Source organism: Pyrgilauda ruficollis, unplaced genomic scaffold (assembly GCF_017590135.1).
Source record: "Pyrgilauda ruficollis isolate IOZ18807 unplaced genomic scaffold, ASM1759013v1 scaffold10, whole genome shotgun sequence".
Classification (NCBI taxonomy): domain Eukaryota; kingdom Metazoa; phylum Chordata; class Aves; order Passeriformes; family Passeridae; genus Pyrgilauda; species Pyrgilauda ruficollis.
The window spans coordinates 11827955-11845482 of NW_024508101.1; the positions used below are offsets into that span (position 1 = coordinate 11827955).

General features: G+C 47.2%; 1 protein-coding gene across 5 annotated transcripts in view; it reads right to left on the reverse strand.

The window, feature by feature from the left end:
- Window positions 1-17528, reverse strand: part of NCKIPSD (NCK interacting protein with SH3 domain) — a 57236-nt gene that overhangs the window by 34490 nt on the left and 5218 nt on the right. Inside the window, exon 1 of one of the 5 annotated variants that reach the window (XM_041466396.1) lies at window positions 17273-17522. The exons of the other annotated variants lie outside the window; for them this stretch is intronic. Coding sequence (XP_041322330.1) covers window positions 17273-17443 — 171 coding nt within the window. The 5' untranslated portion in view covers window positions 17444-17522. Of the gene's footprint in view, window positions 1-17272; window positions 17523-17528 lie in introns of those variants that run through there. 5 annotated transcript variants of the gene reach the window in all.

Consider the following 17528-nt stretch of genomic DNA (forward strand, 5'->3'; position numbering starts at 1 on the left):
TGTGCAAATCACGCTAAGCAAAAGCCAAAGCTCCTGGCAAAGAGATACACTAACTAGGGACAGTACAGGCACAAGAGGCACTCGGAACAAACAGAACCCTGAAGGCAGCAGAGCGATGCACAGCAACCAAACCTCAACCAATTTCTCTCCCAAGAGCAGGAAGCCTCGGAGTCAGGGACAAGGGGGCAGAGACACGCTGAGGGACAACAGAATGCATGCAACCCAGCACTGCATGCTTGTACTTCCTGAGGTGGAAATGCTTCATCCTATGTCTCTCCAGCCACGCTCAGACCATTTACTGGTCACGATGACCAGAATCAGCCACTGATTCCTTCCCCTCATAATTTTGCACTCTCCACTTACCAGAACACGTCTCATGCCAAAAAAGTCTAAGAGGATAAAAGCAGAAACAAAAATTTTAAAAATAAAACAATCAACACATACTTATGTATCCTGCTGTTCCCTGCTGCCTTGTTACTGCTCTCAATGCCTCAGGGACTCCCCTGGCCCAGCCTGCCCCAGGTGAACAGCTGCCAGACAACAGAGCTGCCCCTCTCTTTAGGATCACCTATTCAGCATCATTTTGCACACAATCGCCAAGTCAAGTCAGTATCTGACATGATCAACGTAGCATCTGTGCAGGAAAACTTACATTTCTACTGACACATAAACATAGAACGTATATACATATACACACTCGAGTTATCGTCTACACTGAAAAAGAAAACAGTACAGGATTGTGAACCAGGATGTATCAAGGAAGCATACTGCAGGGCAGCACTAGAAGTATACCAAGGCTTTTGACATATCAGCCTTTGAAGTTGAAAACAAGCCCAAGAGAACTTTGCCAGACTTTGTGTAGTCTTCAGTTTGGTAGCCCAAAAAACTGCTACAGATGTCGTCTTCTCACTGAGATTCAGCACAGCTCCAAGATCACTTGCACACAATTAGCACAGGTCTATAAGACAACCCCTATATTAATTATGATCAAAAATGCAACTAATTTCTAAGTTCCCAGAGTGCTGGGAAGAGTACAAGGTGCTAATCTCAGCCCATCTTTGTTTTGATTGAGTTGGCAAAAACATGGATGTGGGATGAAGATCCAACCACAGAAACTCTCTTTGCAGTTCATCAGATTTGCCAAGAGCTGCCAGAACAAGGAGCAAGGTCAGAGCCCAGAGGAAAGAAAAAGACTGGAAAACTCTGCAAGTCCTGGCTCTTCTTCTGGCATTCAAAGAGGAAGGCTCAGGTTTCCCCCCATAATTTATTTCCATAGCAGAGATTGTAGCAAAATGCCAGAAAGGTGACAGTTATATAAAATGTAGGATGAAAAAATTCAAATTTCTACCGCGACCAAGAGAACTCTTTTCCTTCCTATTCACCCCTGCCTTGGAGCACATTCCAGCATATGAGGATCAAGTAAGTAAAGTCTCCAGGGGTAAGCAGGAAAAATATGCAATTACATTGTCAATTCAACTGATGCCCAAAGACAGATGCAGAAGAGCCCATATGTACATGTTAACCAAAAGGGACTTTCCTCCTGCATGCCACAGACTGGCACTGATGTAACAGCTTGCAGTTACATGTTTGAGAAAGAGGTAACAACTCGTGATTCATCTTGCACAGGAATCTGTGATTTATCAGTTTTTCTTCCCAAATCCTCCCTGTCCCATGACCAGCACTCTGGCAAGAGTCAGAAGGCAGCAAACTGGAGTTATGATGTGCTTTAGGCATAATAACTGTGTTGGCCAAACCTAAAACCATGGGCAAATTAAAAAGTGTCTCTTATACAGACAGAAAATGGGGAAATGCAAAATTAATCGGACCTGACCTCGCAGTGAACATTGGAGGACAGGCAGCAGACACAGGTCTACAACCCAGGAACATTGGCCAGGCAAGACAGAGAAGGGGCAAGGAGGGTGCACAGGTCACCATCCAAGTGCAGAGCCTGTGGGCTTGGCATGAATGATTTGAGTCTGCCTCATGGAGAACAAGTGCTGCTTTCTGGTATCCACTGGATGAACAGCCATATGTACTTCATTAAAGCCATTAATGAGGGAAAAGAGATTCCATCCTTAAGAGGCAACCACAGAAAAGTCATCAGCTAGTTTTAGTCCTGGACAGTTGTAAATTGCACAAAATAGTAAACCAGACATGAATCCCCAGGATCTTTTGAGCAGCACCAGGATCAGAGCTGGCAGACCTGGCACAGCCTAGGCTCTTTTCTTCTAAGCTGTCACTGTGAGATGAAAACCTGTCCTGCATTACTGTGAGCAACCCTGAGAGAGGCCCTGGAAAGTTCTCCTCAAAGATCATTCTAGTCAGGAGGATCAAAGGCAGCTTGCTGCTGCAGGATCAGTTAACAGGTTGAATAGAAAACAATTTTGCTGTGTTTTGGACTCTACATGCAGAATAAGCATTGCTTCCTCTGTCATGAAGGGACACAGCTCCCCTGCACACTGTGGCAGGACATCTACCCCTCCCCTCCTCTACCACAGCTAGTTGGTGCATAAAGAGATAACCTGGCTGCAAAGCCCAGCAAGGGGTCATCTCTATCATCAAAAAAGCTCAGGCCTCAGCTAAGAACCAGCACCTTACTCTGGAGAGCAGATATGGGAAGAAATAAAAGAAATATTCTTGACTGAGAGACACTGTTTTACAAACTACAAAAGACACATGAGTTATCACAGAGGCAGAAGCCCCGTACACACACCCTGACAAGCATTCAAGACTTCTTCCCAGAGTTTGGATGCAGATTCTGTGGTTACTTTCCTGGGAATTGAGAGGAAGGGTCTGGATGTGTGTCCCACCAACAAATGGATGGTAAGATACATTGAATCCTAAGTTATATTATTTCTTCACTAGCTGCAACATTAATGGGTAGCTTTAACCCCACACTGTACATATCTACTAATAGTCTCTTTTTGTCCTTACTCCTGTGTAGTATTAGTTTAAGTCTTATGTCTGTTAGTTTTGTGTCTATTAAATAAATAATTCATACTATAATAGACTGAATCACCCATTATTAAAGAACTTGTGAATGAGAGTGGGTTTTGGGGTGCTGGTCACCTCAATAAAGCTACTGCCTGCTGCCAGAAGCCTGGTAAAAAGGCAAGAACTTATCTAAACCCCATTCATTCATAACACAGACCAAAAATAAAAAGAAAGCCAGCAGGGCAGGAGCCAAACACACTAACTTACAGAGAAAACCCAGCCTTTTCCTCTGTAATGAGTATTTCCCTTCCTCAAATTACTGGTGCATCCTACCTGAAACTCAGCGTACCATGTTGTGTGATCAGATCACATGTGCAACCTCCTCTGAAATAAAATGATCCTCAGATCACCATATGGAAAAACCTGAGCATTTCTTACCAGGAGTAAAACTGTTCCAAGCAAATACAGAATGGCTGGGTTTATGCTGCCCCTCTGTTCAAAGACAGCAGCTCCACACTCTCATGGAGCAAAACTCATTCAAAGGTGGAGGGATCACTTACCAACAGTACTTTTACTATCATCCCTTCACACAACTCCTGAGCACAAAAGATAAACCAAAGTCCTTGAGGACTTCTCCTGCTAAGGGTGTTTCAGGCCAGGGACCCAAGACAGCAAACATATTTACAAGGTTTCTCCAAAGCAGGTGCCCATATAATGTTCCCATAATATGGATCTCACCAGCAACCTTGCTTCTCTCCACAGCCCCCTCTGGGTCACAGGAACAAAGATTTGAAACATCAGTATTGGGAAACCCCAGAATACCCAACCAGCTCCTCCCCAACATTTTCAAGCTGTACTGAACAGCTCCCACCAGCATGGAAGAAACACATCTCTCTTTGGTGGGGACATATTTTCCAGCATGGGAATCCCAAACAAGTCCTCCACCTATGCAGAACACCATCTCCAGACCCAGCAGGCTTCTTCCAGCTGCTAGGATTGTGCATGACTTTAGACTGGTAGAAATTACTCATTCTGGGATTTAAACAATGTAACAACCAGACTCGCTGTAAAAGATAACCCCCACGTGCTCATTGGCTTTCAGATGGGCCACGATAAAGCTATGGCAACAAGGAATATCCTCCAAAAGTGGATCCTGTACCATGGGCTTTGGTAGCTATATATTTTAACATGTTCAGAGTAGCACCATGGAACAGGGGATGTTATTCATGTTCTTGGCTTATTAGTGCTATACACAAGCATTCCATGAAGTTAGGTGTGCCAGCTAATTCCAGCAAAGCCATTTAAAGACTGCTGAGGGTGCAGGTGTAGGGCAGCAATGGAGGAGGTATCAGAGGGGCTGAAATACTCCATGCACGTTGCACTGTCAAGAGGGAGAGCATGCTAATTAGTCACAGACAAAATACCCAAGTGTGCACACACCCTTGTTAGCTGAGAGCTGCTTCTGCACGCACATTTATTCTTGGTAAAGTGGGTTTCTGCTGATGTTTCTGTTCCTGACTCTCACCAAATCCAGCAAGTCAATGCAATCACACTTTATGGGGATAGTGATAAAACTAAAGGGAATTCATACCCCAAAAACAATGAAGATACCACTGAGATCTGCTGCAGTGTCTCACATCGTTACATGTGTGATCAAAGACAACAGCACAAGCCAAAATAAACCCCAGAAAACTTTGAACTAAAGATCCTGCAGTTGTTTTTGACTGGCAGACAGCAGAACACTATTTTTCTGTGTTGCAAAATTGAACAGACTGACAGTTTCCACTGACCTACAAAACTAGCTTGACAACTGCAAGTTTAGCTCTGTTTATCAAAGGAATGAGGCTAACTTGCTGTTATCTCCAGATTGAGTTCTAGAACCAATTCTGGGGTTTGTTCAGTGGGCTTTTTTACCTTAAAAGATTTTAAAGGGTTCAACTGGATTTGCTGACATTTCACCTATAAGGAAGTAAGAGGTGAGTCACAGAAGAAAAGCAATTCATTAGTGTCCCACACTATCTTCAGGAGAAAACCAGCCTCTGCTTTAGCTGCAATTTATAATCCCATCTCTTTTTGCAGCTTAGAGTAGCACAGGCTCCCCAGAAATCACAAAGAAATGGGGACAGGAGGAGAATGTCCTCATAGGACAATGTGCTTCAGGCAGCAAAACAGCTATAATCCTGTTTTCCTCACTTCCTGAGGCAGTGAACAAAAAAACCTGCCTTTGTTAGACTGTTCATTTCCCATATGTAAAAGTTGCTCCCAGCTCCCATGGCTCATTACAGGATTGATTTCTTGCATCTGCTTCTTCTCTTGCCGCATTCACCTGTATCATCATCCAACTCACTCAGAGGCATCAGCGAGACCAAACCACTTTATTTCAGGAAATCTTCCCAGCCCATATTGTGTGGAACAAGTCCTGCAGGAATGGAGATGGTCAGGACTCAGCTCACCTCCTCCATGCAGGTCTGGAGCTGCCTAACAGCAAGCAAACGGTGACAGTAACTCTGAAGCTGTGTGGTTTGCACAATTTATGTGCATGTTTTCTCTCTCCCATCCCTCTAAACTCTTCCAGGTCAGGGCTGATCACCCTTCACCACTCCTAACTCCCTTCAGCACAGCTGTGAGGTTTGTGTGGTCCTCCACATCCATCCACAGTCACATGGGACCAAACATTGCCAACGGGATTTTGTTGAGAGAACTTTCATGCTCAATCATTAACAGAATACTAATAGTATTTAAAAGGTTTTAAAGTGACCAGAGTTCAATATAATTTTGAGATCTCAAGCTCAAAAATATACCCAGTTCACACGAGTTCACACATGTAGAACATACAAGGCTTAGATGCTGTCCCACATCACTGGGCAATGCTTCTAAGGCAGTGCCCAAGACCACAGGCAAGATGTTGCTTCCCAAAATGCAATGTTGGAAGGGTTTCTTTCCATCCCTGATATAAAAAATCATACTGTGCAGGTCCCTTGATAACAACTGCACAATTATTTCAATGCTGCTGCTGCTATCTCTTGTCATCAAGCTAATGGAAGACAGACACGTGAAATCACTTTAAAAAACAAATTAAAGGGGATCCACTTTACAGTTTAAGTCAATAAAGGTGATTCTAGGGCTAAAACTTCATTACTTAGAACTCGGCACATCACGGGACATTGCTTTTTTGATGTCAAATGGAAAAAGTCTTCATGTATAAACACTTTGATTTGGCCAAGCTCAGGGAAGTCCCTAAGCTTCTGCAGTAAGTAGGTAATGAATTTTTTATGATCGTCATTCTTACTTGAGGTGCTGGGATTTCATGCAATTATTATTTTAACATGCTAAAAATGTGGACTTTCCTGATACTTGAGCTTCCCCCCAAATATTTCCAGGGATAGCTAAGCCTGAACATAGAGGGAAAGGGCCCATGGACCTGCCTTCTGGCAGGTTACTTGGATGCAAATCGTTGTTCAAACCATGGTCTGTCTGTCCATCCCCCTGCAAACATGCATCCTTTCCTCAGAAAAAGGAAATCTGGTGTGACAGCTACAGCTGGTCTATAAGCTGCACACATAAACTGGCCTTAACAGACACCAACTCAACCAGCCTAAGCTCGTTAGATAACAGAAGTAAACAAGTTCCTGGGCATGATGATAATAGGCTGGATTCAAACCCAAACAGGGGACCCCAGCCAAACCCATGCAATCCAGAATGCAGACATATCATTGGCCTGTGAGCTGGGTGGAGTTAAGACCCCAACCATTCAGATGTGTAAGCACAGGAAATTTGAAGCCCCTATAAAAGGGGGCACCCAACAATAAAATTTGGCTGTTGTCGCATGAACCTCCTGTTGTGTGCTTCTCCAGAATCAGTGGCAAGCGGTGACCCCGACGTGATGCAACCAGCTGCCTCAGATGCAGCAGGGAGAGCTGCCTGTAAGGCTGCCTAGAGTGGTGGGAGGGCTGTATAGTCCTGGCAGAGCAGTGGAGAGAGCTGTGTTGGCCCAGACCCTTTGTAAACAGAAGATGCCGCCAGGAAATACGGGAGCATGGGCTTCAGTGGAAGACCCTGTGGTAAAGGTATGGACCCTCCTTTTGAAGGAAGGGGGATAGAATGTGACGAGCAGGCTCTGTTAGCCTTGAAAACATGGTTCAAGAACCACAGGTTGGACGTGACTGAAGGAGCCACCCTAGACTTAAGAACACAGGAGCGGACTGGCAGATTTATAACTGAGGCAGCCTCCATAGGCAATGAGACCACCATTAAGGTCATAAAACCCTGGAGGCTCATCGTGGACTGACTGAGGCAGTTAAAGGCCGAGCGTGATGTGAGGATGGCAGTGGGGACACGGCGAGGACAGGGCACAAGGTGAGGCACAGGAGGCATGGGCACTGCACCAGGCACGTGGGAGAGGAGGACAGATGAGACAGCCACGCTGCGAATCTGTGCCACGCCACAAAGCTGCCCCATGCCAGGACACTTTGCCACCAGAGTGCACTGCAGCCATGCCAAGCCACCACACAGGTCCCGCAGCAGCTCCCTTTTTGCCTGCACAGAGCACTATAAAAGGGGGTGCCCAATAATAAAATTTGTTCTGTCGTGTGCCTGTCTCCACCATCAGCGACAATCTGGAAAGGCACAGAACTCACTGAATTTACGCAAAAAGGAATTGTCACCACATCAGATTCAGAGGCCACAGCGGTTTGCATTTGTCTGCTCAGTGGAGAGCTTCAACTTGATGTCTCTAGGCGGCCATCTGGTTTCCACAGGAGCTGCCCTGGTTCTTATTGCAGCACACAGACATCGACTGAACTCTGCTAACAAAGAGCCCTCTATCCCAAAAACATGTCCCACCACTTCCATCCTCCCAGGTGCCAGTGGATGAAAGGCACCTGTGAGGTCCATCAAGGCTTTCTTCTCACCTCCAGATAAAGAGGATGAAGCTCAGAGGCTGAGCTCAGCCTCCCAGCCAGTAAGCTCAAGGGCAGTGGAGGGGGAGCAGGCAGCAGGAACAGTGGGAGATGACATCCCACCTACATCAGCAGCTGAGGATGTATGGCCCCAGGCACAAACCTCATGGACAGGCATTCAAAGACCTTTTCATCAGGACATCATCCCAGCAATTCCTGCCTCTTTGTGGGGTGAGTGTCTATCTCTGCAGATCTTGCCTCCTCTTCTCCCTCAACCCTTTATTTTGTTCAGTATAACAGAAGTTTTGGAGTTGAGACCTGCCCTGAGGTTTCCATACTACAAGGCACTGTCCCTACTTGTACTACAAAAAAAACCCAAGAAATAATTAATAGTTATTACTTAGAAAATACCTAATCTGAACTTTAAACCTGTGATTTAGCAAGAAATTACCCACAGCCTGGAATTATCTAGCATGCCAACAGCTTGATTTTCTAAAAAAAAAAAATTTAATTATAACTCTTGAGCTGCTGTACAACCTAAAATACTAGTCTATGGTGGCATTTCCAGATCACAAAAAAAATCAACACCTTGCAGACCACTGTCATACACACCACCCCAACCTGAGCAGCAAAGGGAGACAAAGCAACACAGATGTTCCCCCCACCCCCCAGTGGCATGACAGGAGATCCCTATTCAAAAGCACATCCCACTAGCATGAAAGGCAGTCTGAGTCAGAGGAATGGGTTCACTGCACTTGCAGCTGGGTGACACTGCCTTTTTAGCTGGTCCAGATGGACAGAAGGAAGGACAAGCAAGAAGCAAGCAGCTTCAAGGAGGATAGGAGTGACAACTTCTTCTAAACAACGTCAACAGGCAAGGAAACAACCAGGAAAAACAAACCCATGGACTTCCCACCTCATTCTAAAAAGCTGACAAAAACTTCCCCGTCTTGCCTAAGCCTCATGCTAAAACAGGACAAGTTTTACTTCTTTGCTCCCTTGAAAGGGAAGCAAACAGCTCTGCCACACAAGTTCTGCACTGCAGGGCACGAACACAGATGATCTCACATGAAGCTGAGCCTTCTCTCTCAAGGTGGTGGGTCTTTTGGACAATTCTATTTGTCTGTTAGCACTGACAGAGATTTCCACAGAATAGTGCTCAACATCCCTGTGGTGAGAATGCCATGGGGCCGAAGGGGAGCAAAGACAAACAGCTGCAGTCATGAATTGCGTCTTCTGTTCTGCTTCTCACATGACAAGCTTCAAAACCCTGGTTTTAAAATCAAAGGTTTTGCCATGTGATAAAAAGTCAAGACAAATTAGGTTTGATAAGACCCTCTTTTAAAGGTCAAAATTTGATTTGTGAGCCACTGGCTGGGGAAGCAAAGTGATGCTCCTCTAGAAGCAGGACCAGGACCCACCATTCCTGTGCGACTCAGACCTCAGGCAATGAGGTCAATCTGGGTCCACAGAAAGAATTTCCAATGAACTGCCACTTCAAATGAGAATTTTCCCTCTAAATACAACAAGGATTTTTCAGATCCAGGTGCCAACTCACAGAAAAAGCACAAACTGGGGTCCTCCATGTGTGCCAGCACCCACTTCCCTCTGGAGAGTGTCAGCCCTGGAAACAAGACCTCCTTCCCACTAGAAGCTGCACCCATCACACAGCAACAGCAACTCTGGGAGGCAGAGATCACCAGCCCTGCAGGACCAGCTGATTCCCCAGTCCAACACTCACAGCCCCTGCAAGCCTGCACAGAAATACACTCCTTTAGTGAAATAAATTGAGTCAACTCTTACTGATATGGCCAAGATGAAAGCCTCAATTTAAGTTTTGTCTCAGGAAGAAACACAATGCACGTGCATTTTAATTTAAAAATCTCTGAACACAGAGCTCTGTTAGAACCTGTGTCTTGAAAAATGTTGGTTATGGCAGTGGCCATGTAGAATGTTAGCATCTGTGAAGTCTAATTTTCTTGCAGACCATCCAATGCTATAATTGCATACTAAGGCTGCTTGTACTTCCCTCCTTATAAAACACTTCTGGAATTCATACTTCACTTCTGGAATTCATACTTCTTCCAATGCCCAGGCTGACAGCTCACACACTGAATACATAATCCTGTCTAGGAATGACAAAGTTGAAATTGTTCATGAGGGAGTAAATCCAGGATGCTCTTATAAGCACTGTTTGTTTTTATGTACATCTGAAATACAAAAGGAACAGAATGAAAAGGAGGCTGCTTCTGCTCCAGAACCAGAGCTCTCCTCAACAGACAGGTTCAGCTTTTTTTCATGTTTCAACCAATTGACAGATGTAAATATCCACTTTACACTGTGGGATTTGACCTCCTCCATGGGCATTAATATGCCCAAGGCCTTGCAAGGGATCTTCTTAGGTCAGCCAGTGACCATGACATAGTCTGCTTTTGTCAAAGCCTTTCCTCGTTTAGAGGCTGCCCCAAGCATGGAGGTTACTCTTCTCTTGCAAGGAGGAGGACTCTTCACATTGTTTTCCCATCATCACTAACAGAGTTCATTTTTCTCCAAGGACAAGCAACATTAATTCCTCCCTGCTCTTCAGTGTCTTGCTCCCTCTGTACTTCACACAGAGCAACAATCACAAGAAAATCAATTTCCATGAACTTTCTGGTTTATTGGTTTCATATTTCTTTCAATACAAATCTCTCTTCCTTTGTTTTGTTTTTTTTTCAGTTTGTGTTTGTTTTTCCTAATAAGAATTCACCTGATGGGATGCTGGAAATACTCAAAGGAAACACAAGAGTGGGATTGTGAAAAGTGATGCAGAAGCACAAACAGAGCAGGATGTTCCTAGTTCAAAGCTGACAGTTCTTCCCTTTGCAATAAAAAGCTCATCATCATCCAGATGTAAACAAGGAAAGAAAGCCTAGCCATCTTCTCCTGATGAAAAGCATTCAAAAACCATACAGTAGGCAAACAAAAAAAAAAAAATCACAGCTTTGATCAGTAAAATCGCAAGGTAACAGCAGGTGATCACCTGTCCAACACTGTGAAATGCTCACAGCCCAGCACTAGAAAGCAGAGGTGCAAATGACCTGGCAGACACTATGACCCCGCAGGAAGTTGGGAACCAGTCTGTGTCTGTCTGCTCTGGGCAAGTGCCTCTTCAAAGGCTGGGAAGAAAATGGCACATTTCCTCTTTCCAGTCTGCCCCCTCACCTTGCCCTTCTTCCAAGGCAAAGAGAGCTGCAGCCACATTGCTCAAGAGCAGACATGGACTCTCAGACGTGTCCCTACTGTTGATCACTTCTGACCAAAGCAGCCTTCATGTTGTACAACCCTGAAACAGGCTTAATATTTCCAGCCCAATGGAACCATCCATGCATCCACCAGTGTCACTCCACCCATGACACAGGAGTGGTAAGACCACACCACCAATGCTGCTCATACCTGGATGTCCAGGCCACAAAGACAAATTTTATCTGGCATCAAAAAGCCTAACTATTTTTAATTGGAGTAAAAGCGAGAAGAACATGTCTGCACAGCCATGACTAAAGATCATTACCATAGCTTTACTTTAATCGTTCTGGACCGTGAAACATTGTAGATCTGGCTAAAATTTCAAGTGTTTAGCTACAGTAATTAGAAATTGTTATAATTCCCTTGACTGTGTAATTTAGTCTCAAGAATAAAACTTCATCTCAAAGCACGAGCAGCTCTGACACAACAGCATCTCTGCTATGGTGAGACCCCAGAGAAAAATGCTTCGTTCTTTCACTTTCTTGCATGTGTCAAGAAACGCAGCCTCAGCTACAAAGCACTACCAGCTGCTCATTCTCCAAAATAAAACTTTATTTTTAGCCTAAGCACTTACTCAGGATCTGTGTGAGTATTGCAATTAAGCTCTCACGCCCGTTGAAAGCTCTGTCAAACCTGCAGGTGACAAATAACGCTGCAGGCTCCAGTGCAGGGGACAGTCCGTACAACAGTCCGTACAATCACCACCTGCTCAGGAACAACGAGAGCAACTCTGCCAAGGGTCAGGAGCACCAAGTTTAAAGCTGGATTTTAACCAGATAGAGGAGAAACTCAAGCAAACAACAATTGCCAATACTCAGTTTCCAGCAAGTCCAGGGAGGTTGTAGTTTCTCCCTCTCTGGAGACATTCAAAACCCACCTGGGCATGTTTGTGTGTCACCTGCTCCAGGTGGCCCTGCCTTTGCAGAGTGTTGGACTGGATGATCTCCAGAGGTCTCTTCCAACCCAAACTATTTTGTGATTGACAAGGTAGAACCAACTGGGGAGCTGGAACTTGATGATCTTTAAAGTCCCTCCCAATTCAAGCTATTCTACAATTCTAACTGTGTTCCACAACCATCATTGTCTCCATGGCAGCATGGAAGATTTGACATTACCTGAGCTGCCACAGTGATCCTACACAGCACCAGCCTTGGCACATGCTGCTCCATCCCTGAACCAATGCACGTGAGATCCTGGCAGGGAAACAACACGATTACAAACAAGGAGTTTCCCAGCAAGCCAGTGAACTGAATTAACTGAGAGTGGGGCTGACAAGAGCAGAGGCAGCTTGGGGGAAGGCTGGACAGCAGGGCTGGGTGTAGGGTGTGGGATCAGGCTGGAGGAGTGGCCATGAGCTGTGAGACCCACACTCTGAGCCCTGGCATGCCCTGGTCTGCAAGAAAAGGCAGCTCCTACACTACCTTACTCTGTCCCACACAATTCCAGTCCTGAACCCAGGTCAATGCTACAACAAGAAACAGGGCAGAAGGGTTTGGGTAAACAGTGCTCACATTTCACTCCCTCACAGAAACCTGTCTTCTTTGCAGCTGGGGAGGTGACACACCACTCCTGTGTCTGCCTGGTCAGGACTACCTGTACTCTGCTGCTATGCCCTCGCTCGTGCTGCAGGAGAATTTTAGTTGTTGCTAGGCTGCACAAAGCAGTCTCTTATTTTTATCACGTCTGTTTATTCTTGTAGAAAAAGATACTGCAAACAGCAATCCAAGGCATCCTCAAAATGCTTGTTACACTCCTTGCTTGGCTCCATTTTCTCACCAGACAGTCCAAAGTTTCTTGGCCATCAGCATACACACCTTTGCACCCAAAAGACCTTTCCTTGCTCCTCCAGAGGTACAATGTGAAAGCATGAACAGAGACTCAAAATCCACATTACAAACAATTTTTCAGTTATTCTAAATAAATTTAAGGTAATTTTGAATAGGATATTATTAATGTCAAAGCTGTTTCCTAATGGCTTAATACAGCTGAACAGCTAATTTGTAACAGCCAGCAGGCTAAACCATTCCCACTTCATCAGGAAACATCTCCCTGCGACTTAGCACTTATTTTTGCACCCCTGACATTTACCAATAGAGCATTTTAAAGCTGCCATTCCCCTCCTCGGCATTTAATGTTAACACTTTCATTGACAGGCAATGCAGCCTGGGTGGGTGCAGACACGAGACAAGACAAGATCAGCTGTGGTGCCTGGTGAAGCTGCAGCCCTGCTGCTGCTGGCTGTGGGTCCCAAGCAGGAGCAAACCACCACAGCCAGCCCCTGTCCTGCCAGGAGCAGAGCAGATCAGCTTTCCTGCAGGCCAAGTGTCACCCATACTGAGCATCCTGCAGGACAACCACTCCCTCTGTGCTCCTGGTGCTGCTGTGCTACAGCCTGAAATCTTCATCCAGAGCTGGAATAACTCCACATTCCTATTACAAAATTCCAGGTTCCATCAAAATAATAGCAACATAGAGCTATTTGTCCCACCTTATTATTTGCTAGACTTGGCATTTGTCCCTTCCTGACACTGAGTGAACCTCCTATACCTAAGCAAGCTTTCCAAATTGAATCTTTTACAGCTGCACATAAAGCTTTGAAAAGCCTATCTTCTGGAGTGACTGTCTGACTCCAGAGGACACCCTAAGCTCCAATTTAATCTCCACATTTTTCTGCCACTCATACATCATTTAAGCATCAGCACACAGCTGGAGACAAAAGACCAACCTCATGCTGACGGGCACCTTGCCGTTCAATAGGAAGGCCTGGCACTTGAGCAGACAGTTTTGCTGCAGCAGTATTCACCTGGCATTAGATATTAGCACATTTGTTGCTCCACCAGTAGCTGGAGGCCACTACCCTCGTGCTGTCACCAGCACAGGGCTAGGTAGATGTTTCCACTTGTCTGGCAGCAGCACCCACAGACCCTGAGTACATGACCTTGCTGGGCACTATCATGCCTGCTGGTGTCAAGGCCTCCCAAGATCTCCACCAAGGGCATGCAGAGCCAGGGCAAAGCCACATGTGAGGCCACTGTTTCAACAAGCAACTCTCTCTGTGTGCAGTCCTCAAGTTGCCCCATTCAGCAGCACAGCCCAATCCTCCCCTCTCGCTGCTTTACAGCCTCAGCATCTATCCCCAGAATGGCACTCGGCTTGAAATGACTCTTAATAACCCAAACAGGAGCTAAAAGGGAACTGCAGAAGAGTAAAATCAGCAGGAATATCAGCTGAAGTTGGGTGTTTCTAATTGACTCAAATTAACTTCACATCATCTGGACCTTCTGGTGCTCTGGCTGGGCCCCAACTTGTTTCTTAGGGGCATTCTAAGAACAATTTGTTGGTGGAGCTTTTTCTTCCCCGCGCCCCGCCCCTCCTTACAACTAACTCTCCTTTAACAGCAATACTGAGCCACAAGGATTTCAATACAAAATCCTGTAAAAAGACATCAGACAAAAATAAGCATTAAAAATAACTGGGATTTTTTTTTTTTAATTTTAGAGAAGCCAAGGCATCTATACCCCATATCTATGAAAGCTGAGAAAAAAAAAAACCAAAAATAACAAAAAAACCACAAACCATGAAATGCAAGAGGAGCTCAGAAGAAAACTAACGTTCCTAATAGAGCACAGCAGCAAGAGCCTCCCTCGTGAGCATCCTTTCAGCAGGCTGCTGTGAGGGGCTGTGACTGTTCCCCAGCCTATTGCTCACCTGGAGCCTAACTGCACTGCTGAGGAAGGCCAAGCTTACCTTTACAATGGTGACTCCTGTTGGCCACGCTCTCTCCCTGCTAACACCAATCATTAGCGGTGCTTCTCCCTGCTGTGATTGGGGCAGCGTTAATTACCTCCCAAACCGCTGTCACTAATTGGTCTCTGCGCCCTTACTAAACCAAAACTGGGTGACAAAATGTTTGCACTCGTCCTGGACATTGAGCAAACAGTCTCAAGCACACCTGTGGTGAGCAAATGCTTTCTGCCATGAATAAACACGTTTTGAGTTCACATCAGCTCTTCAGAGCTGGCAGGATGCAACAGCAGAAAGTCAGTCACAGACACGCAGGATGACTGCATCTGCAGAGCAGCAAATTAGATCCTGCTGCTTCACACACCATCAACAAATTCAGGTGCTGGAAATTTAATGGCCAAAACACAGATGAGCAGATGCAGGCAAGACTCTGTTTCCTGCAACAAGGTCTAAAAGCATTTGGGAAAGTTACAGCTGAACTAGAGGGAATGCCCACAAAGTCACCAGCAATGCTGCTTTAATATCAGTGCATTACTAACAACTGCTTACTCCTTGCTGCTTGCTGCAACCTGTGTTGAGACTGTAGCAAAATATTATGTTAGAAATGAATGTAAAGTCATAGAATAAATACTTTTCCTGTAAGATTTTGAGATGCATACTAACAAGGTACCTGCAAGAAAAACTGGTATGAGTGAGCAGCCTAGAGAAGGCTCCTCAGCAGGGAGAAGACGTCATGCCACACAAGCAAATGAAGCAAGAGACTGCAGAGAGGAAACTCATGAGCAGCAACCTGGAGCTATGCCACTGTGGGGTTTTAAAATCTAGCAGTTAATAAGGTCTTTGCTCTGTAACTAAATAGCTCCTGTAAAGAGCTTATTAAGGGCTTATTGATCCACAAGATGTCCCCTCCCATCAGGCCATCCTGCCAGGCTGCAGAAGAGCCCCAGCTTCACAGGATGGATGGACCAAGAAGGCATCAAAGAGACCTGGTGTTGCCCTGACACATATACACACTCTCCTGCTAATGCTTGTCTCACTGGAGTGTTCTGCAAAGCCCACACCCACACTTACTTACAGCCTGAGTTACTGCTAATCAGAAATTCAATGGCATCTGAAGGAGCAGCAGCAGCATACTAAAATAAAGAGGGTTGTCACCATTTTCAGAGAGACTCCAAAAGGCCCCTTTGTAACATTCACATGCATTTCTATGCAGTTACCCATTCACTGATGGAGAGACTTCAGCATCCAGGTCCCACATCTATCCTGTGGCCCAAAAGTACAAAAGTCACCAATTCTATATGAAATGCCTATTTTAAGTTTAGAAGCCATGTTTTCCTTCAGAAGCCTCCACTAAGCAGCCCCTGCACTGTACAAGCCACATGTAACCTGTTTCCCATGACACTTGCATGGCACAGTGCTCACACCTCAGCAGCAAAAGGTGCACTCCATCCTCTCACCCCAGTTAGGGCCACAGCACACACTCAGACCTTGGGCAGTTCCTGGTATCACCAATCTGGCTGTCAGTGCTGCCATGGCTTCTGCTGGCCCCCAGGAGAGCAGGGGTGTGCTGTGGGTGTCGTGGTGTGCTAGTGGAAGGGGGACAATCACCCCTCACTATCTTCTCAGTGTGGGGGTACCACACACACGGAGCCCCCAGACTGAACAGCCAGCACGGAGATGGCCATAGGAGTGCCACCAACCACGGCTGCTGGCCGGGAGACTCCAGTTCACCTGGAATCACGTTTACTCCGGGGAGGAGAATCCCCCTCAGCATCACCCAGGGATCTTCCTATCTTCTCCCAGCTCTGCAGGAGTGAACAGCCCGTCAGACTTCCAGGCCCTGGAGATCGTATCCAGCCCCCTTGCTCCGGACGAGCCTGCTGAGCTCTCACTGTCCCTGACCCGCAGGGCTGGTGCTTCCCAAACCTGACACCACGGGAGCTGTCTCCTGCCTCCCTGCCACCACGGCATTCCCATCCCACGGTGTCCCAGGCTGTTCCCGCCCGCCGCAGACACTGCAGGGGCAGCCACGGCCACAGAAACCGCACACCCGTTTCCCCAGCCGGGCCAGCGGCTCCCGGAGAAGACCCGCGAGGGACAGGAGCGGCCGGGGCTGGGCTGCTCCGGGCGCCGGGCTGTGCTCTGCCACCGCCCGGCACACACCCAGCCTGGGACAGCCGGGAAAGCCCCCTGCCTGCGAGGGGCCAGGGCAGCGCCGCCCAGCCCCGGGACCCCCGGCAGAGCCGCCCCTGCCCGGCCCGGCCCNNNNCGGGCTCCACGTCGCCGCCGCGCCCCGCCCCCCCCGCGGTACCGCCCCCTGGCGGCGCGGCGGCGCCACTCTCCCCGCCCCGCGCGGCCCGCCCCGTGCCGTCCGCTGTGCCGGCAGGGGGCGCTAGCGGCTCCCCCCGCACCTGCAGCCGCTGGAGGTAGGAGGCCGGCGCGTAGCCCGTCTCGCCAGAGCCGGCGCGGGTGACGAGCCACCAGTGCTGGTTGCTGCGCTCCAGCAGCAGGAAGGTCTCTCCGGCAGCGAAGGGCAGAGAGTTGGGCTCGGCCGAGCGGAAGCTGTACAGGGCCCGGTACATGGCGGCGGCACCGGCGACACCGGCAGCACCGGCACCTCCGCCCGCCCGGACCGGACCGGACCGGGCCCGCCCCCAACCGCCCCGC